Raw genomic sequence first — 23,233 nt, forward strand, 5'->3', positions numbered from 1 at the left:
GGCCACCAGAGCGGTTGGTATATGATAATGTATGGGTGACATTAAATACTGAAAATAAATAAAATCATAAGTTCAATCACTGAAAATTTTCATGATTCATGTGGAAAACTATTTTTTAAAAAGTTGAAATCTGAAGACTACTTTACATTGTTTTCAGTTCCATTTTTGGCATTATTTTGACGGCACTGGATCAATGACTACTAGAATGTTTACAGTCTTCACAAATTTTTTAATTTGTTCACCTTGATGGGGAGAAAGAGGAAAGAGGAGAGAGACAGTGGAAGCAAAAGAAAAAGAAAACTTGGAAAAGAAAATAGTTCCAAAGTGTTATTACCAGTGTGGTGATAAAAGTAGTATAATTTTTCTTCTACTGATAATTTTGAATCTTCATCATGGATGTTTTTGGTTTGCTGGTTTTAAAGGTGCTTTAAACACATTATTCACTATATCATGCAGACTAAATGGGGCTAAGTACCTTTCACAAGGACACACTAAGATCTCATTATGAAATGTATAATAACATAAATACCACATCATGTTTTTCTTATAAAATTAGTGTGTGTGTATATACACTCAAAAATGTAAGACAAACTAGCCTTTGTGTTAAGAAGTTGAAGGCAACAAACGTGTCATTCTTGATATTTTGATACTTACATACACAATTTCATAATAATTAGGTCTCATTGTGTAAAACAGAAAATGGTGTGGTCTTCCATCTGATCCAAACTGTGGAACTGAAACAGAAAGTACAGCATTAGCTATACCTGTGAATTACCTCTACAAAACTAGGTACATGGTATCACTTGCATTTCCCAATATTTCTGGTATAATTTTCAATTAATAGCAAATATTTCAATAAATTATGTTTCTCCAGGAATATTTACCTGATCACATTAACATTAGGAATATAAGCCAAACTAAACTTCCAAATCGAGCCATCCCAAAGATGAAAATTCATCTTTCAGTCTATAATAAAAATATATATATATATATATATATATATATATATATATATATATATATATATATATACATACACACACACACACACACAAAGGGTAATAATTCTTGCTCATTACCTCCCCTGATCATATACAGGTGGCACTGGCTTAAACTGAGCAGAACATTGTGTAATAGGATGCTCACATTGAGGGAAGGATAGACAGTATTTAAAGTGATCAGGTATGTATTCTAGAAGAAACATAATTTACAAAACAATCTGCTTTCTTCTTTAAATACATTCCCTGATTCCATTAAAATACATGCCAACCCCTGGCGAGGAAAAAGTGTAATCCAAATGAACCAAAAGAGTAATCCGAGCAGAGAAAGAGTAATCCACATATAACATAATTGTCCGCATGAAGTACATTGTAAGGTAGAGTAACAACTTGATACTTCAAGAGTTCTTCTAATTTATCAGCAGCCTTTCCTGCAGCATGGTACATCATATGACAGAGACAACCTGATATGAATAATGATGGAGACATTTTTCAAAATATAGAATGTAACTCCTTTATGAATTCCAGTCATCAGTGATGCAGCATCAGCTGAAAACCCCCATAAAGTTCTGCCAACTTGTATTTATTCAAAGCATTATAAAGCAAATAAAAAATTGTTTTTCGAGTGGAATCTACTATTAATTCTGGTGATGAAAGAAGAGCACTCTGACTTTGCCCTTTTCATCGTCAAGGTCTCTTACACAGACTGGGTACAACGTTTTGTTGTCATAATCAGTACTCCAGTCTGTTGCAATACTAAACGGCCCAATTTTGATGACTTCTGCAATTTTAAGTGAAGTATATTCTGCTAAACACCTAACAATGTTAGATGATTTTGTTCTTGCATATGCATATTTCTGCAAATTTGGAATAAGGAAACATCCGTTTGAACAAATGACCAATGTAGTCTTCTACCGCTAGGGGTAGTCTGTGTTCTTTTAAGAACTCGGTATATAACGCCTCTGCATTTATAAAAATCGTGTCCACAATTTAGTTCTGCTGTAAAAAAAAGAAGTTAACGTAGTACTGGAGTTAGCAAAACAAAGTAAATCAAGGTTTCTTTGTTTTACCACCAAGACCATTATTAAAATCCTTTCCACGCAGCCTGCAAGGAGCATGAAGCTGCCATAGAATTAAATGCTGTAATATGTTGTTCATGTATTCATCTCCGAATCAATTTTTCATCTTTACTAATCCATGTGTGAATTTATCTGAAAAATATTTTTGTTCTAACACACGCATCAACTAGAATAAATCTGACTTGACTTTTAGCGCCGAATACCTACAGACAGGTTCTGCACCAGATATCAATTTGAACAAAGAATCTGCGAGCAAAGATTACAAGTTAGAAAACCAATCTGTTCTCTCCTAACTAAGCCATACAGCTGCTATAAATAGAAACTGAGGTCAAAACTTTGAAAGTAGAACCAGCCTATTTCTTGGAAATAGGGCAACTGCTATAAATAGAACATAATACTGTTAGGAAAGTGCATGTAAGTCAACAGACTAGCATACTCTTATGTTGTAGTTACAAAGAAGCCATCTTTTCAAGAATACGGTCTGTGGGATTAATGGGATGTTAATAAGAATGGGAAAATAAATTATTAATTTTTTTTTGGAGGGGGATATACTGAAAACACATAATCAGAATAAATTAATGCATAGGGCATAGCTTAGCGGAAAAAAAAGCGCAATGATTATGCCAACAGCATAATGGTTGGCATGTATGCATTAATGTTAGGGGAATAGGTAATAGGTGGAGGGAATATTGAGCATCCGAAAATTGAGCATCTAAAATATACTTCAGGTAACCTCTGAGGGAAGGATATTGGATATGAAGGTTAATATACTCTCCTACACGCAAGCAGCACAACCAGGGGCAATGTGGTTTACTTCTGGAAAGAGGAAATAATAAGATCATCTCACCACATAAAATGAAACCAGCAAACATTGCACAAGATGCCCATCTGGATGTTGGGCTGGTGTCAAGTGGATTTGTAAGCCACTAGTATTTCATCTCCAAGACTGTCACAGTACCATCCAAAATGATAAACTGTGAGTAAATGGCTAGCCATATCTGCAGGATATGGTCATCAAATCAGTACAGATGCCTTGTCAAAAACAAAAACTGCCACTACAGGTGTTGGGCATATGGACAGCAGTGTAGATGGCTGCACTGCTGGAGTAATGTTAATGTTAGGCTGATGGCTGGATCTAACAATCTGATGTGAACACTACATGGCTCTCCTTGGAAAGGCATAGGACGATATGAACCTGAAGCCATATGGTCAATGAATTTTATGGATCAAGAGCCCGATGGCTGGACAGTAGTCAGTAGTTGATATGGCATCAAAACCTATGACAGTATCAAAATTGAGATGGAGCTTGACAGTATGGATGAAGTGCCAGACTCTTGGATGGTATGGTTAACAGCCAAGATGGTATCTAACTGAGATGAAGCAGGGCAGTATGGATCAAGTGTTAGACGGTTGGATGGTATGGTCAACAACCAAGATGGCATCATAACTGAGGTGTAGCTGGATGGCATGGTTCATCAAAGTCAATATAAACCTCATGCACTTGGCCTAGCATTGGGTGGAAACTCTCCCAAGGTGTCTAAATTCTTACCTAAACCATGAAGACAGAAGGACACAGAAATGTCATTCAATTCCTTTATAAACACCATGCACCAGTACTTATAGGTCCAAGGGCCCCAAGTGGCCGAGTTGGTTTAAAGGGTTCTCCGTTAATGGTTCACTGCCATCTCACCTCTGTCTATGTGGGTTCAAGTCTAGGATTCGGCGAATGTGGGTATGTGAATAAGCTTGCCAGTAGCTTCTCGTGGGTCGGTGGTTCTTTCCAAGCTCTTCCTCCACCATTAATACTGGCCACCATACATAGCCTATCGTGTGCTGAAAAATGGCGTTAAACACCACAACAACAACAACAACAAAAACTTATAGGCCCGAAATCTATGATCAGATATGTAATGGGACATAACAAAGACATAACCCCTACTGCTACACTGACCAATGACACACATTCTTCCCATATCATACTCCTACTGCTATACTGACCAATGACACACATCCTTCCCATAACATACTCATACTGCTACACTGATCAATGACACACATCCTTCCCATAATATACTCATACTGCTATATTGACCAATGACACACATCCTTCCCATAACATACTACTACTGCTACACTGACTAATGACACACAGCCTTCCCATAACATACTCATACTGCTACACTGACCAGTGACACACAGCCTTCCCATAATATACTCCTACTGCTATACTGACCAATGACACACATCCTTCCCATAACATACTCCTACTGCTACACTGACCAATGACACACATCCTTCCCATAACATACTCCTACTGCTATATTGACCAATGACACACATTCTTCCCATAACATACTCATACTGCTACACTGACCAATGACACACAGCCTTCCCATAATATACTCCTACTGCTATACTGACCAATGACACACATCCTTCCCACAATATACTCCTACTGCTACACTGACCAATGACACACATCCTTCCCATAATATACTCATACTGCTATACTGACCAATGACACACATCCTTCCCATAACATACTACTACTGCTACACTGACCAATGACACACATCCTTCCCATAACAGACCAATGATACACATCCTTCCCATGACAAAGACATACTGCTACTGCTACAATGACCAATGACACGTCCCTCTCATGACACAGTTAAAAAACAATCTTTAAAAACTTCACTCCCAACATTTGAATAATAATGCTGATTTGCAATGTGGAGTTATCCTTGTGATGTTACCCAGACTTGAGTCACAAAACACATGGGGCAATACTTTGACATACATTAAAACATATATGTCACTAATCTTTGATAGCGTCAATGAAACAAATTTCTGATATTGCATGACAGTAATAGTTTTGAGGTAAGTGATAAGGAATCTCAGGTCTACCTTTAATATATATTATGGTGAATGGAAAACTGTCTAACTATAAAGGAGCACTTTTTAACAATTAGCTAACAAAGAAAAGACTTATTTTAACCTACCTTTTCTTCTGGGTATGATCTCCAGAGGATGCTAAAACAACAGAAAATTTCAGAAGATACGTACATTACACGAGAGACATCAAATGCAAAATAAATTAATCTTTACATCATTATTTGTACAATAAAACATGGAGTGGGGCCAACCTGGCCAGTTTGTCAAAGTGTAGAAAGTGGGCTTATCACAAGACAATAAATTTATTGTCTCATTACAAATACGATTTATTGAGACAGAAAATTCATCAAGTGCAAAAGACAACAACTAAATTATATTAACTGAAATAAAACTGCAATACATGCAAAAATATAACTGTAGTGTATTGCTGAGCTTTTAATTTCATTTACATGGTGACTGTAGTCAATGCTGGAATTTGACGGTTATGCCTCCCATGACAAGAAAAATGTAACAGCTTATAAGGGGTAAAGATCATCAATTTAAACAATCTGATCTTTGATTTATTGAAACAAAAAATTTCATGAATTATCATGAAAAAAGCCGACTTTCAAATAAATGTATGAAATGCATAAGATTAGTACGAAAAACATGGAATTTAAAATAAACTCATTAAATCTATTAGGAATATCACAAAAAATATAGACTTAGAAATAAATTCAGGACATCCATTAGAAATATCAGGAAAAATAAAGACTTTCAAACAAATTCATTAAATAAATTAGGATTATCATGAAAAATATATTTTCATATAAATTCTCGACATTAATTAGGATTATCGTGAAATTACAGACTTTCAAATAAAATCATGAACTGCATTAGGATTTAGTTTCATTTTCAGTTAATATTCATTATTCTGCATTCTTTGTTTTGCATCTGTGCTGTTTTCTTCAAAATGTATTCATCATTTCATTTGTATTCATTCTGCATTCTGTTTGTATTAATTTTTCCATTCTGTGTCTGTTTTCATTCTGTATTCTGTATGTATTCATTCCGCATTCCATTTATTCATTTCACTGTTAAAATTAGCCATATCAAGGTTTATACAAAATCTTTCAGAACTTAAAAATGTTTATTTAGTAGCAGGAAACTTCATAGAAGACAAACCATTACTTCTAAGTTTTTTGTAAAATAAATTCTATTAAAACTCTACTTAAGAAAAAACTGCATATTTGCTCAGAATTTCTGATATCCAATGATACCTGTAACCAGTAATGTATTTGGAAGTATATAAATAATCTTTCACCCATCACCATTCTTTTCTAAAATATATTTTTAAAAAACTTTTGAAAGGAAAATCTCTACAGCAGATGAACTTATTGAAATTACATTGTCCTTTATATCCATGTACAAATCAAAACCACTGAATCTGTATCACATAAAAATACTTTTTTTTATAAAGAAAGCTACATAACATTTTAAACATTTTAATTTGTCTTTACCAGTAGGAAATAACACATACAACTACCATACAAAAATTTACCTTCATTTAGATAATAACACATACAACTACCATACAAAAATTTACCTTCATTTAGATAATAACACATACAACTACCATACAAAAATTTACCTTCATTTAGATAATAACACATACAACTACCATACAAAAATTTACCTTCATTTAGATAATAACACATAAAATTGCTGTACATAAACTTACCTTCATTAATGGACGAGCTCGAAAATGGAACAGGCTGGATGGTAACAGGTACTGTATTGCTCTCTGAAACAAGAAAAATAAATATTGAAGAAATGTGTGATTTCTTTCACTAAGTTTATTAATATTCCAAACAGGATCCTGCTCCCAATTTACATTTCCAGCAGTTCTTTTAGTAATGGCATCAGGTAAATAGCCAAAGATTTCCAAAGACACAAAACTGCGCTATGAACAAGAAGAAGAAAGTGAAGGAATCACTATGAATCAAGTTATTCAAAACCTTTATGTAGAATCAGTTCAACTTTGCACTTTTTTTCAAATTTAAGAAGTCCCAAAGCATTTAACAACGAATATGCATGCATTTACATAAAAACATTATGCGTAACAATGTACTCATAATTTGCATAACTCTGTTCTTGCAGTATTAGTAATCCATATGCAGTACTATTAACTCTACTTCTAGCATGAATAACTCTGTACTCACAACATGAGTAAATCTGTACTTGCATTGTGGGTAAAGTAACTGCAGATTGATTAACTTTGTACCTGCACTATGATTAACTCTTTAGTCACAGTACAAGTAACTCTGCACTTGCAGTATGAGTAACTCTCTACCTGCAGTATGAGTAACTCTCTACTTGCAGTATGAGTAACTCTATCCTTGCAGTATGAGTAACTCTCTACTTGCAGTATGAGTAACTCTATCCTTGCAGTATGAGTAACTCTCTACTTGCAGTATGAGTAACTCTATCCTTGCAGTATGAGTAACTCTACTTGCAGTATGAGTAACTCTACTTGCAGTATGAGTAACTTTATCCTTGCAGTATGAGTAACTCTCTACTTGCAGTATGAGTAACTCTCTACTTGCAGTATGAGTAACTCTATCCTTGCAGTATGAGTTAACTCTACTTGCAGTATAACTCTCTACTTGCAGTATAAGTAACTCTATCCTTGCAGTATGAGTACCTCTATCCTTGCAGTATGAGTAACTCTCTACTTGCAGTATGAGTAACTCTCTACTTGCAGTATGAGTAACTCTCTATTTGCAGTATAAGTAACTCTATCCTTGCAGTATGAGTAACTCTATCCTTGCAGTATGAGTAACTCTCTACTTGCAGTATGAGTAACTCTATCCTTGCAGAATCATATTCTCAATAAAATAGATGGCCAATGGCTGGGAAAAGAAACAGGCTTAGAAACAAGTTCAGAATATTATGTACTTGTGAAAAATGAGAGAGAAATTTGAAATATGAAAAAATTAACTGCAGAACAGAACACTAAAATTGCAACATTTTTCCATACTACTTAAAAGATATGTAAATCGTATACTGAGCAAAGATACTGTGCTGCAAAAAATGCACTTTAAGAGAAAAAAATGCCCTAATTCTGTTCTTCTTTTGTGGAGAATTTGCCTTTTCTTGTAGTGGTTACTATAATTGTGTTCTGCAGCACAAAAGCAAGTTTCTTAGAACAAGTCCTTAATATGAGATGGAGGATATGAAGTCAACCAATGTATTCTTTATTCATCTAAACATAAATTTAGGCTGCATTGTAATATTTCTATGTCACCTTTACATGTTACTAGGCATAAAGCTGTTTTACAATCATATGGTACCTTTAGATAATTTCACATCAAATTAAAGTTCTGAACTCTTCTTTGCAACATATTTGCCAGGCAAACCTAAGTCAACAAACTAGAATAATGAACACTACTAAAACCTCTATTCCCTTTTCAATAAGAAAGCATAAAATTGAATGTCATACCAAAACAAAATTGGTTTGCCAAAAGTAAAATTACCAAAAAAGTCATTTAGAATTTCACACCAGACCATAACCCCAAGCACACTCAAACAGACAAAAGCTTGGACCCTGTGTTCAATGTAAGCAATTCAATGCACAAAATTCATGTATCCACCATTAACAGCATTACTGCCATCTATACATCCAGAATAAATATTCAACATATCCATCACTATGAAAATTGAATGGTCTAAAGATGCACATTATGCTGAAGAATCAAAATATTTATTATACATAAAATGCATTGGCAATCTTTTGTAAGATCAAGATGGCTTCCAATAAGGAAAAGGGTAAAATGATAGTTCCAATCCAGTAACATATATTATGTATATGAATGGAATGAGGGGAAAAATTCCTAAAAGCATATGTTTCTACCTTGGATTGGGGTATTTCAACATAAAAATTCTGGGGCCACCAGTGGAAATAGAGGTCATAAGGTAACCCTAATTAATACTGCAAAATCATTCTTGCATGCCTAATTTACCCTAAATGGCATTTGCTTGATGTGCATTTAGAAATATTAACCCGAGGACATTGAATAAATGTATTAAATATTTTCTAAAGACAATATCAGCTAATGTATAACAGCAGAACTAAAATGTTAAGATTTCAATTCCATTCTAGCTCAGTGCAAGCAATGGTCCACCATGCTGAACATTCCTTGGACAGGGCAGACTATTATTCCATAGAGCTAAACCATATGCCACACTACAGTATGCATATAATGTTATCTTTGATGAATTTCCAAGACAGGACAGACTATTCAAAAGAGTCAAACTGTATGCCATGCTAACAGTGTGCATATAATGTTATCTTTACTGACTGTAGCCCTGGAACCAATCTTGATAATAACCTGTAAGAACCCTGAATAAATGTCATCTGGGCATATAAAAGGTTAGCTAATACCTACTGGTAAGAACCCTGAATAAATGCCATCTGGGCACATGCAAGATTAGCTAATACCAACTGGTAAGAACCCTGAATAAATGCCATCTGGGCACATACAAGGTTAGCTAATACTGACTGGTAAGAACCCTGAATAAATGCCATCTGGGCACATACACCCTTAGCAATTAGAATCTTGGTACATCCAGGGCCCTTAGCAATGAGCATCTTAGTACTTCCAGGACCTATTGCCAACAGCATCTTGGTACTTCCAGAACCCTTATCAATGAGCACTTGGTACATTCAGGACCCTTAGCAATGAGCATTCAGTACTTCCAGAACCCTTAGCAATGCACATCCTGGTACTTCCAGGAAACTTAGCAATGAGCATCTCAGTACTTCCAGGACTTATATCAATGACTATCTTGGTACATTCAGGAACCTTAACAATGAGTATCTTAGTACTTCCAGAACCCTTTGCAAAGAGCATCCTGGTACTTCCATGACCCTTAGCAATGACTATCTTGGTACATTCAGGACCCTTAGCAATAAGCATTCTGGTACTTCCAGGACCCTTAGCAATGAGCATCCTGGTACTTCCAGAACCCTTAGCAATGAGCATCCTGGTACTTCCAGAGCCCTTAACATTTTTGTTGTCCATTATGGATGGTACTTTCATGCCCATAACTATGAACTACCTTGGTGCTCCCACAACCCTTATTTAATCGCTGCCTTGGTACTTTTAGAGTTCTTCAATATGGGCCACCATGGAACTTCAAAAACCATTAACATGCTATCATTCCAGAACCCTTAACTATCAGCCGTTCTTGGCTGGTTGGTTGTTATGGGTTTAATGCTATTTGTTCAGCACATGATAGGCAATACCAGTTTATGTGGTGGAGGAAGAGCCTAGAAAAACCCCTGAGAAGCACTACCAACAAAAGAGAGGCTACTGGCAAGCCTTCTCACATACCCATGTTAGCCAAGCCTGAGACTCACACCCACACTGACTAAAGTGAGATGTCAATGATTAGAAAAGGCGTGAACCTTATACCACTTAGCCACCTGTTGCCCCTCAGCCATCTTGGTACCACCAGAACCCTTAAAAAAGTGTAATGTTGAAACTTCAAGAATCTTTAGCTATAGGTTGGTTTGGAACTCCTAAAACCCTGTACTATCAGCCATACTGACACTTTCAGAAGTATTAACAAGAATCCATCCTGATACTTCCTGAACCATTAACTACAGGCCATCCTGATACTTCCTGAACCATTAACTATAGGTCATCCTGATACTTCCTGAACCATTAACTATAGGCCATCCTGATACTTCCTGAACCATTAACTACAGGCCATCCTGATACTTCCTGAACCATTAACTATAGGCCATCCTGATACTTCCTGAACCATTAACTACAGGCCATCCTGATACTTCCTGAACCATTAACTATAGGTCATCCTGATACTTCCTGAACCATTAACTACAGGCCATCCTGATACTTCCTTAACCATTAACTATAGGTCATCCTGATACTTCCTGAACTGTTAACTACAGGCCATCCTGATACTTCCTGAACTGTTAACTACAGGCCATCCTGATACTTCCTGAACCATTAACTATAGGCCATCCTGATACTTCCTGAACTGTTAACTATGGACCATCTCCAGAACTTATCAATAAGGCTGTAAGAATTACCTGGACAACTACTGAAAAATAAATATTAGCAGTAACCAGTTTTTAACAAATTTGGTAACTGATTAATTTATCTCCAGAACACAAAGACACAGACACACACACAAACACACACCCCAAACCCAACTGTCTCAATACATCAAGTGTATTTAATAACCTGAAAATGTATAAACAATTAAAAATGTAAACAAATTTCTCACTCCTAGCCGATTCTTAAACAATCAAACCCAGTAATAAACATGAATACAAAGATTGTTGCACATCTGCATATGATGCAGCCCAGTGTAACACACATACCATAATGCAGCCCAATGCTAAACATGTACCATAATGCAGCCCTGTGCTACACATGTACCATAATGCAGTTCAGTACTATATGTACCCAAATGCAGTTCAGTGTTATATGTACCATAATGCAGTCCAGTGAGACACTTATACCATAACACATTCCAGTGCTAAACATGTACCATAATGCAGCCCTGTGCTAAACATGTAACAAAATGCTGCCCTGTGCTACACATGTACCATAATGCAGTTCAGTACTATATGTACCAAAATGCAGTTCAGTACTATATGTACCACAATGCAGTCCAATGCTACACTTACACCATAACACATTCCAGTACTAAACATGTACCATAAAGCAATCCAGTTCTACACATGTACCATAATGCAGCCCAATGCTACACATGTACCATAATGCAGTTCAGTACTATATGTACCATAATGCAGTTCAGTGCTATATGTACCATAATGCAGTCCCGTGCTACACATGTACCATAATGAGGTCCAGTGCTACACATGTGCCATAATGCAATCCAGTTCTACACATGTACCAAAATGCAGCCCAGTGCTACACATGTGCCATAATGCAATCTAGAGCTACACATGTACCATAATGCAGCCCAGTGCTACACATGTACCATGATGCAGTTCAGTACTATATGTACCCTAATGCAGTTCAGTGCTATATGTACCATAATGCAGTCCAGTGCTACATTTACACCATAACACATTCCAGTGCTACACATGTACCATAATGAAGTCCAGTGCTACACATGTGCCTTAACACAATCCAGTTCTACACATGTACCATAATGCAGCCCAGTGCTACACATGTGCCATAATGCAATCTAGTGATACACATGTACCATAATGCAACCCAGCACTACATATGTGCCATAATGCAATCTAGTGCTATACATGTACCATAATGCAGCCCAGTGCTACACATGTATCATAATGCAGCCCAGTGCTACACATGTACCACAGTCTTCTATTCAAAGGCAAGATACAAATATTAATCCCATCTTGGCTCAGACTTTACACAAGCTAGTACATACACACATGCATCCATAAATACCACAACATACATCCTCAAACACACAAAAACATTTTCTTCCTTTGATAGTTTAGGTGCCAATGAGTTTTAGTCTTAATGTTGACACTGGCAACAGACAAGTTCAACACTTAGCATTTGAGTGATCTTGACAATCAGCTTGATTGCTGCATAAAAACTCATAACTGTTGACCATCTTGGCATTTCCATAGCCCTTAACAGTGAGACATAATGACACATACTGAACTGTTCAAAACTGGGTATCTTGGTACTTCCAGAATCCTTAACTGTGTGCCATGCTAGCACTTCCAGAACAGTACTTTAACTTTAGACCATTTTGGTACTTCCAGTTAACACTTAGCTAGGGCCATCATGGTCATTTCAGAATCCTTAACTGTGTGCATCTTGATACTTTGGACTTTCTTGATACGTCCAGAATCCCTCACTGTAGACCATCTAGGTAATTCAAGATCCTGTAAGTAAAGATTGTGTTGGTACTCCTATAACCCATAACCATAGACCAATCTAGGTAATTCAAGAACCTTAAGTAAAGGTTGTGTTGGTACTCCTATAACCCATAACTGTTGAACATCTAAGTAATACAAGAACCTGTAAGTAAAGGTTGTGTTGGTACTCCTATAACCCATAACCGTAGACCATCTAGGTAATTCAAGAACCTGTAAGTAAAGGTTGTGTTGGTACTCCTATAACCCATAACTGTAGACCATCTAGGCAATTCAAGAACCTGTAAGTAAAGGTTGTGTTGGTACTCCTATAGCCCATAACCGTAGACCATCTAGGTAATTCAAGAACCCTAAGTAAAGGTTGTGTTGTGTGTTGGTACTCCTATAACCCATAACTGTTGACCATCTAGGTAATTCAAGAACCCTGTGTAAAGGTTGTGTTGATACTCCTATAACCCATAACCGTAGACCATCTAGGTAATTCAAGAACCCTAAGTAAAGGTTGTGTTGGTACTCCTATAACCCATAACTGTAGACCATCTAGGTAATTCAAGAACCTGTAAGTAAAGGTTGTGTTGGTACTCCTATAACCCATAACTGTAGACCATCTAGGTAATTCAAGAACCCTAAGTAAAGGTTGTGTTGGTACTCCTATAACCCATAACCATAGACCATCTAGGTAATTCAAGAACCTGTAAGTAAAGGTTGTCTTGGTACTCCTATAACCCATACCATAGACCATTGAGGTAATTGAAGAACCCTAAGTAAAGGGTTGTGTTGGTACTCCTATAACCCATAACTGTAGACCATCTAAGTAATTCAAAAACCCTAAGTAAAGGTTGTATTGGTACTCATATAACCCATAACTGTTGACCATCTATGTAATTTAAGAACCTGTAAGTAAAGGTTGTGTTGGTACTCATATAACCAATAACCACAGACCATCTAGGTAATTCAAGAAACCAAAGTAAAGGTTGTGTTGGTACTCCTATAACCCATAACCGTAGACCATCTATGTAATTCAAGAACCTGTAAGTAAAGGTTGTGTTGGTACTCCTATAATCCATAACTGTAGACCATCTAGGTACAGTGGAACCCCGCTATAACGCGCCCCGCCATAACGCGAATTCGGATATAACGCGGTCGTAGCATGGCTCCCGAAATTTCGTATATTCATTCACACATGAAAAAAAAAAATTTGGAGAAAAGTAAAAACAACAAAACAAGAAATTAACTTCATTTTGGGCATGAGATTAGTTGTGACTTTTAAAATAATATGATCGTGGCATGGTTCCTGAAATTTAAATTCATTTACGTGTATTTTTATCGGACTGTGAAAATATTTGTTTAACGTACGAGAAATAGTGTGTAAAACGTTTATTATAATTTGGTGGAAGAATTCGCGTATGACTTTTAATAATAAACGATCGGAACTTAACAATTTATCCAGGTTCTTTAAGTGATTTTGGAGAAGTGATCGTGTATGAATTCTAAAATAATACGATATATATAACGTACGAGAAATAGTGTGTACAACGCTTGGCTTCTGAAATTTATCAATTTGAACAGGTTGTGGTGAAGCTCCATATTCTACTCTAGAAGAGAAAACTGGTTTCATTAGGTTTTTGAATTGTTAAGCCGAAGTAAACATTATCGGAAGTGTTACTTATTACGGATCCATGAGTAAAGCCAGTAAATCGTCTTTGTGATTGTCTTCCATGAAATCTGTATACAGTCGTTGCTCAAACAATAGCCGACATGGGCTTCTTATTTAACTGCAATCACAGCCAAGCAGCAGACAAAGCTGTGGTTGATACAAGAGTCGCACAATTTAATAAACATCAAAGGACGAAAGCCGCCAACATGTGTGCTGTGCTTGGCGGTGTGATCAAACAACAAACAGTTGAAAGTAAATAATATCCAATACAGACACCGTATGTAGACCCGGGAACAGTCGTTGCTCAAACAATAGCCGACATGGGCTTCTTATTTAACTGCAATCACAGCCAAGCAGCAGACAAAGCTGTGGTTGATACAAGAGTCGCACAATTTAATAAACATCAAAGGACGAAAGCCGCCAACATGTGTGCTGTGCTTGGCGGTGTGATCAAACAACAAACAGTTGAAAGTAAATAATATCCAATACAGACACCGTATGTAGACCCGGGAATAGCTGCATGCAATGACCGTACGATATCAGACGGCAAGTAAATGGTTTCAATATTTTGTTCATCCTATATTTTACACGACGAATTCAGACTATTACAAAATTATTGAATATTTTAAATCTGTACGATTTTCAATGAAATTACATCCATTATGGATGAACTGCATGCCACGACGGCACGGTAGCATACGGTGTTGATACACTTTTCATGATATAGCGATAGTCTGGTATTATCGGTCAATCTGTATTATCGTTCAAACAAATAAAAATTAGTAAATGTTTTTAATGCACAGTAATAACCTATAAATATATTAGCCATCGATTATTTTGAATATATCTTAATTAATGCATTCCAGTTAATATTCATCTGATGATAAGCCGACTTTTGATCATTGCACATGTATACACGTATATGTTCTCGGAAAAAAAGTTAAATATTGTAAAACCCCGCATTAACGCGACCCCGCTTTTAACGCGATCCGATTTTATGGACCCCAATCATCGCGTTGTAGCGGGGTTCCACTGTAATTCAAGAACCCTAAGTAAAGGTTGTATTGGTACTCCTATAACCCATAACTGTAGACCATCTAGGTAATTCAAGAACCCTAAGTAAACATTGTGTTGGTACTCCTATAACCCATAACTGTAGACCATCTAAGTAATTCAAGAACCCGAAGTAAAGGTTGTATTGGTACTTCTAGAACCCATAACTGTAGACCATCTAGGTAATTCAAGAACCTGTAAGTAAAGGTTGTGTTGGTACTCCTATAACCCATAACCGTAGACCATCTAGGTAATTCAAGAACCCTAAGTAAAGGTTGTGTTGGTACTCCTATAACCCATAACTGTAGACCATCTAGGCAATTCAAGAACCTGTAAGTAAAGGTTGTGTTGGTACTCCTATAACCCATAACCATAGACCATCTAGGTAATTCAAGAACCCTAAGTAAAGGTTGTGTTGGTACTCCTATAACCCATAACCACAGACCAACTAGGTATTTCAAGAACCCTGTGTAAAGGTTGTGTTGGTACTCCTATAACCCATAACCGTAGACCATCTAGGTAATTCAAGAACCTGTAAGTAAAGGTTGTGTTGGTACTCCTATAACCCATAACTGTAGACCATCTAGGTAATTCAAGAACCCTAAGTAAAGGTTGTGTTGGTACTCCTATAACCCATAACCGTAGACCATCTAGCTAATTCAAGAACCCCAAGTAAAGGTTGTGTTGGTACTCCTATAAGCCATAACTGTTGACCGTCTAGGCAATTCAAGAACCCTAAGTAAAGGTTGTGTTGGTACTCCTATAACCCATAACTGTAGACCATCTAGGTAATTCAAGAACCTGTAAGTAAAGGTTGTGTTGGTACTCCTATAACCCATAACTGTAGACCATCTAGGTAATTCAAGAACCCTAAGTAAAGGTTGTGTTGGTACTCCTATAACCCATAACCGTAGACCATCTAGGTAATTCAAGAACCCCAAGTAAAGGTTGTGTTGGTACTCCTATAAGCCATAACTGTTGACCATCTAGGTAATTCAAGAACCCTAAGTAAAGGTTGTGTTGGTACTCATATAACCCATAACCGTAGACCATCTAGGTAATTCAAGAACCTGTAAGTAAAGGTTGTGTTGGTATTCCTATAACCCATAACTGTAGACCATCTAGGTAATTAGATCAAATCAAATATGTGTCACTATAGCACTTAGATAACTCATAATTAAGGACCATCTTGGCACTTTATTAATCTATATTGAAGGGTCACTGTAGCAATTCTATAAATCGTAACTTTGGGATAATGTGTCATCATAGCATTTTATATAACTCATAACAAAGGGGCATTGGTAATTCCATAAGCCATAATTATAGATAATCTTGGTTCTTCTATAACTCATAACTATGGATTATCATGACATTTGTAAGCCATAAATGTGTCTTGTCTTGGTACTTATACAACTCATAACTATGGCTTATCTTGGTGCTTCTATAATCAAATATCCATGACTTATCGTGGGATTTCTATAATCAAAAAGCCATGGTTTATCTTCGTACTTCTATAATTAAATATCCATAACTTATCTTGGGATTTCTATAATCAAATAACCATGAATTATCTTGGTACTTGTATAATCAAATGCCTTGGCTTATCCTGGTACTCCTATAATCAAATAACCATGGCTTATCTTGGCATTTCTATAATCAAATAACCATGAATTATCTTGGTATTTCTATAATCAAAAGCCATGGCTTATCTTGGTACTTCTATAATCAAACAGCCATGGCTTACCTTGGTACTTCTATAATTAAACAGACATGACTTATCTTAGCATTTCTATAATCAAATAACCATGAATTATCTTGGTACTTCTATAATCCTTAGCTGTGGCTTATCTTGGCACTTCTTTAATCCTTAACTGTAGCTTATCTTGGCACTTCTATAATCCTTAACTGTGGCTTATCTCAGTACTTTTATCATCCTTAAATGTGTCTAATATATGTACTTTCATAATCCTTAACTGTAGCTTATCTTGGTGCTTCTATAGTCTATAACTGTGGCTTATTTTGGTACTTCTATAGTCAATAACAGTACTGCAGCTTACCTTGGTACTACTAACATCCTTAACAGTGGCTTATCTTTGTACATCTATAATCCTTAACTGTGGTTTATCTTGGTATATCTATAATCCTTAACTGTGGTTTATTTTGGTATACCTATAATCCTTAACTGTGGCTGATCTTGGCACATATATAATCTTTAACTTTGGTTTATCTTAGTACTTCTATGATCTATAACTGTGGCTTATCGCAGTATATCTATAATCCTTAACCGTGGTTTATCTTGGTACATATATAATCCTCAACTGTGGCTTATCTTGGTACTTCTATAATCCTTAACTGTGAATCATCTGGACATTCTTGAAATTCAGAACCCTGACAATGGACTATCTGAATATTCTCATAACCCTATTTTATGGTCCATCTTGGTTTTCCAGCAGCTTAACTAAAGGCAGAGGTCTCGCTAGGATTTTAAAACTAGGAGTCCAGGACTCCCATTTTGGTAAAAATAGGAGTCCCATCATCAAAAGTTGCAGTTCCTCAAAAGTTGCAGTCCCTTCTTTCCTACAGATTCAACACATACGTGAGTGCATCTATTTTTAGATGGAGAGGTTTACGTAATGTAATCACTCACTTTAATATAGTTTCATTACAACAGTCCACTGACAGGATCGCAAATTTATGGTTTATTTATTTGTATACATACTTGTAGTAATTTTAGGCAAATAAATAGTATCTGATTTGCTGTTTTTTCCCCGTAATTTCGCAAATAAGTGTCAAGTCGGAAAACAGCTTAGACCTTAAAGCGCATCTCGCGAATTCCACAACATAGCATTGTCCTATACGTTTATGACCTACATAATTTGCATTTTAAAGTTAAATCTTTAATAAAATAATACCTTGGCTTTGCTTTCAATGATTTGTATATTTTTCTGAAAATATTTGCCCGATGATTTACGAAAACAGACAACCTAATAAACTGGTACATTCCAGACTTAGCGAAGTCTGCCATTATTTCCCATTAGGCCTACTGGTTCACTTACAGTTTCAAACTAATTTTATGATGAAATAGTGTACAAGAGGCAGTTAATATATATCCAGATCACCGATTCTGATCTTAAAACACATGTCTGTATGTTTTATCATCAAAGGATATCGTGCAGGAAATTGATACTTGCTACCTTACTCGGAAAAGGGTTAATGGTCAATCAGCTATCAAAACATATGCTTGTGAATCGGCAAGAGTTTGTCAACATAATTGACATAAAAACTAGGCTTAGCTACTGATCTATTGATGAATACATTTGCTACAACACTAGAACTAAACGGGCTAAGGCAAGGGGCATTTAAAAAAAAGTATGGTCATTCAATGTACCGCTTAAATAGCTCTTGTTCGTCCATCAGTGATACTAAATTGTGTCAACCCAAGTAAGGACTTATTCCAAACACTAAGCTAGGCATCACACACTTTCTTACACTTAGCTACTGTCCTATCTGAACTATCAATTCTAGCAGCTTTAGCACTCTTCTGAATCTCGTTACAATCTTTGTAAGTTTGCCGTTTAACCTCAAAATACTTATCCAAATTTATGAATGGCATTTTGTCTAAGTCTCAACATGTCTTGATTCTCGTGTACTGCTTATTCCGATATTTTCGGAAATGAACACAATAATGAATGCTAAAATCATTTATTTTAAGTACTTTTATAAATGACCACATGTACATCTCTGGGTTTTCTGACTCTGAATTCAATCACTGTAAATATCAGTACCTTTTCCCACCCGGCCACCAGTCAAAGCCTTTTAACTTGCCACCCAGCTATTGCATCATGTTCTTTTTAATGTCCTCTTATAATGGCAACATGTATATACATCAAGGGGTCTTTCAGTCATTGAATTCTGTCATTGTAAATATCAGCACAGCTAACTGATCAACACATTTTCCCACAAAGCAGGTGGCTGAAGCAGGACTGGCAAGTCTTTGAATTTTGCCGCACACCTATTACATGCGTACGGAAGACTCCCGCCTCATTGATTTTCTGCATCCCAGATCAAAAATTGGCATCCAAATACACGTAATTAAGCGTTTCCAAGATCGCTGTAAAGGCAATCTAAGTACAATATGCTAGAGGAAACTTACATCAATATCTTCTTGTGTAAAGTTGTCTGGATCTTGTCCCATGATGTTTGCCAGATGTCTCTTCCCAATTTCAAACTCTTCTGTCTGTTCCTGGATCATCTTATCTGGGGATCAAAATTATAAATGTTGTACTTCTGTACAATGATAACCAAACTAGACTGTACAATGCTAATCAAAATAGACTGTACTTCCATACAATCCTAACCAAACTAGACTGTACTTCTGTGTAATACCCACTGAACTTCAGATTGCACATTTATATAATGCTCACCAAACTATAAATGTTGTAGACTCAGGTCTCATCTCCTGCAGATTAATTTAAAATAGATCTGGTATTGAATTCATAAAACTCTTTGAGTTTGAGATTTCGTTTTGATCCATCACAAAAGATGTTCCTTTTGAAAGATCATTTCTGACTTTCTGATAGTACAAACTAAATCCCAAACTCCAATATTTTAGTGATTTCCAGGCCAGGTTTTACACTGTTCTAAGTTGGGTACATGTTATAAAGAGGTAATCAACTTAGTCAAATTCAATAATATGATGTAAAACATTGCCATTATAACACCTGCCTTCATGATGTAAAACATTGCTATTATAACACCTGCCTTTATGATGTAAAACATTGCCATTATAACACATGCCTTTATGATGTAAAACACTGCCATTATAACACATGCCTTTATGATGTAAAACATTGCCATTATAACACCTGCCTTTAAAACTTTGGCTGATAAAAAAACTGACCAATAAAAAATTCTGACTACTAAAACACTGACCATTAAACATAATGATATCTAAAACAAAGGCTATTTAGAACTCCGCCATGAAAAGCAGACCATGAAGACAATGGCCATTTCCACTACAAACACAACTGTCAGGTAAACATATTAATCTGGAACACACCCTACAATCTATATATCAGTCTGATAATAAAATGATCTGAAAACCAATTTCTTACAGCTGAACATGACTTGAAAATAAGCGTGTCTGAAAAAATAAAAGTCCAATGAATTTTTTCATCACATAAAAGTGAATAAAATTATGAATTATGAATGCTTCATGTATAATTGCATAACCATCAAACTGACCAATAACACTGGATAAATAGCCAGCAGAGTGACCTCAATTTAATGATTATTTACTACCTGAGTACTGATCTACCAGTATGTAAGTCAGGGGTCTCAAACTAACCAATATAATTGGATAAATAGCCAAGAGAGTGACCTCAATTTAATGATTATTTACTACCTGAATACTGATCTACCAGTATGTAAGTCAGGGGTCTCAAACTGACCAATATCATTGGATAAATAGCCAACAGAGTGACCTCAATTTAGTCATTATTTACTAACTGAGTACTGTTTACACTCAGAGCTCTCTGTAAGTCAGGGGTCTCAAACACATGGCCTGCATGCAGCCTGTAGAGATATTTCCTGCTGCCCACAACAACACCTGGAATTTGTAAAATAACTAATATCGCATATTTTTACTTCACAGCTTTTTTCACATGGGCCTGCATGGTTCTGTCAACCATCACAACAACCTACCATGGTCTTTAGTTTTGTTCATGTAGGTCTGTTTAGCTGTCAACCATCACAACAACATACCATGCTCTATAGCTTTGTTCATGTAGCCCTTGTACAGCTGTCAACCATAACAACAACCTACCATGCTCTTTAGCTTTGTTCATGTAGGCCTGTATTGTTGTCCACCTTTACAACAACCTATGATGCTCTTTAACTTTCTTCATGTAGGCCTGTATTGCAGTCAACCTTTACAACAACCTACCATCCTCTTTAGCTTTGTTCCTATAGACCTGTATTGCAGTCAACCTTTACAACAACCTACCATGCTCTTTAGCTTTGTTAATGTAGGCCTGTATTGCAGTCAACCTTTACAACAACCTACCATGCTCTTTAGCTTTGTTAATGTAGGCCTGTATTGCAGTCAACCTTTACAACAACCTACCATGCTCTTTAGCTTTGTTAATGTAGGCCTGTATTGCAGTCAACCTTTACAACAACCTACCATGCTCTTTAGCTTTGTTCCTGTAGACCTGTATTGCAGTCAACCCTTACAACAACCTACCATGCTCTTTAGCTTTGTTAATGTAGGCCTGTATTGCAGTCAACCTTTACAACAACCTACCATGCTCTTTAGCTTTGTTCCTGTAGACCTGTATTGCAGTCAACCTTTACAACAACCTACCATACTCTTTAGCTTTGTTAATGTAGGCCTGTATTGCAGTCAACCTTTACAACAACCTACCATGCTCTTTAGCTTTGTTCATGTAGGCCTCTAAAGCTGTCAACCATCACAACAACCTACTATGTTCTTTATCTTTGTTCATGTAGGCCTGTATTGCAGTCAACCTTTACAACTATCTACCATGTTCTTTAGCTTTGTTTATATAGGCCTGTATTGCAGTCAACCTTTACAAAAATCTACCTTGCTCTTTAGCTTTGTTAACGTAGGCCTGTATTGCAGTCAACCATTACAACAACCTACCATGCTCTTTAGCTTTGTTCCTGTAGGCCTGTATTGCAGTCAACTAAAGCTGTACCAATTAATCAGCCATACTCATAATCAGGCTGATTATTAGAACATTTAGTATAATCGGTATCGGCAGAAATAATCGGTGCCGATGTAAACAAATTTCCAAAATATAAATTCAATCATAACATTCATCTTGACATGGCTTGAATTTTAAATCAGAATTAAATAGTGGAAATTAAGGAACAAACATCTGATTTGGGGATTAATTGAAAAACAATATATTCTAAAAAGAAAATACTTTTTTAACACACTTGCTGTAAACTACCGCTGATTGTCTGCACACAACAAATTATCAATACCATTCATGCACTCATCCCAATCAAAGCAGCCAACCAGCAAATGAGGCCTTGTGTGGCTGTTGAACTTCTAACATACACATTAGCAGATATCTAGGCTGATTAGATAGCTAGCGAAATTTCCAAGTACTACGAAACTATGACTCACTAAAGTTAATCTGTTCTTTAGCCGGTCCTGCAGTGCTGCTAATCAACAAATAGCGGTCGAATGCTAAAGCAGCTGAACGCTGACATACAAATATTATGCAGCATTGATATTGGCATACCAGTGCCAGTGACATTACCCCAGCTGCTGAGCTGCTTCAGCGCACAACTCACAGCGTGGTTCGCGCATCCAGCCAGCCAGGTGGATACCTTAGTAGTAACTTACTTGATTTAAAACATTATTTCAAGAGCGTGAATCGACTGGATTATTAATATTGACTAGCAATTGTACTCTATTAAATATACTACCAAGCCTATGCATAATGTCGAACTCGAAACACTCAAGTTTAGTCTGTAATTACTTCAGAGTAAATGCAGTCAAGGAGTCCAAAGCAAATTGCACACTTTGCAAAGCATGCATTTCTAGAGGTGGAAAGGATTCTAAAAAATAAATGACATCAAATCTTTTCCAGCACTTGCATTGCAAGCACATCGTTGAACA

General features: G+C 36.3%; 1 protein-coding gene across 1 annotated transcript in view; it reads right to left on the reverse strand.

The window, feature by feature from the left end:
* LOC149792224 (small ribosomal subunit protein uS9m-like) overlaps positions 1 to 23,233 on the reverse strand; it is a 66,958-nt gene that overhangs the window by 36,129 nt on the left and 7,596 nt on the right. Inside the window, exons 3-6 of the mRNA XM_089970755.1 lie at positions 19,733 to 19,836; positions 6,693 to 6,755; positions 5,080 to 5,110; positions 655 to 734 (exon numbers count right to left, since the gene is read on the reverse strand). Coding sequence (XP_089826881.1) covers positions 655 to 734; positions 5,080 to 5,110; positions 6,693 to 6,755; positions 19,733 to 19,836 — 278 coding nt within the window. The remainder of the gene's footprint in view (positions 1 to 654; positions 735 to 5,079; positions 5,111 to 6,692; positions 6,756 to 19,732; positions 19,837 to 23,233) is intronic.

The sequence above is a fragment of the Sinohyriopsis cumingii genome, chromosome 9 (assembly GCF_028554795.1).
Source record: "Sinohyriopsis cumingii isolate HCF-2022 chromosome 9, ASM2855479v2, whole genome shotgun sequence".
Lineage (NCBI taxonomy): Eukaryota > Metazoa > Mollusca > Bivalvia > Unionida > Unionidae > Sinohyriopsis > Sinohyriopsis cumingii.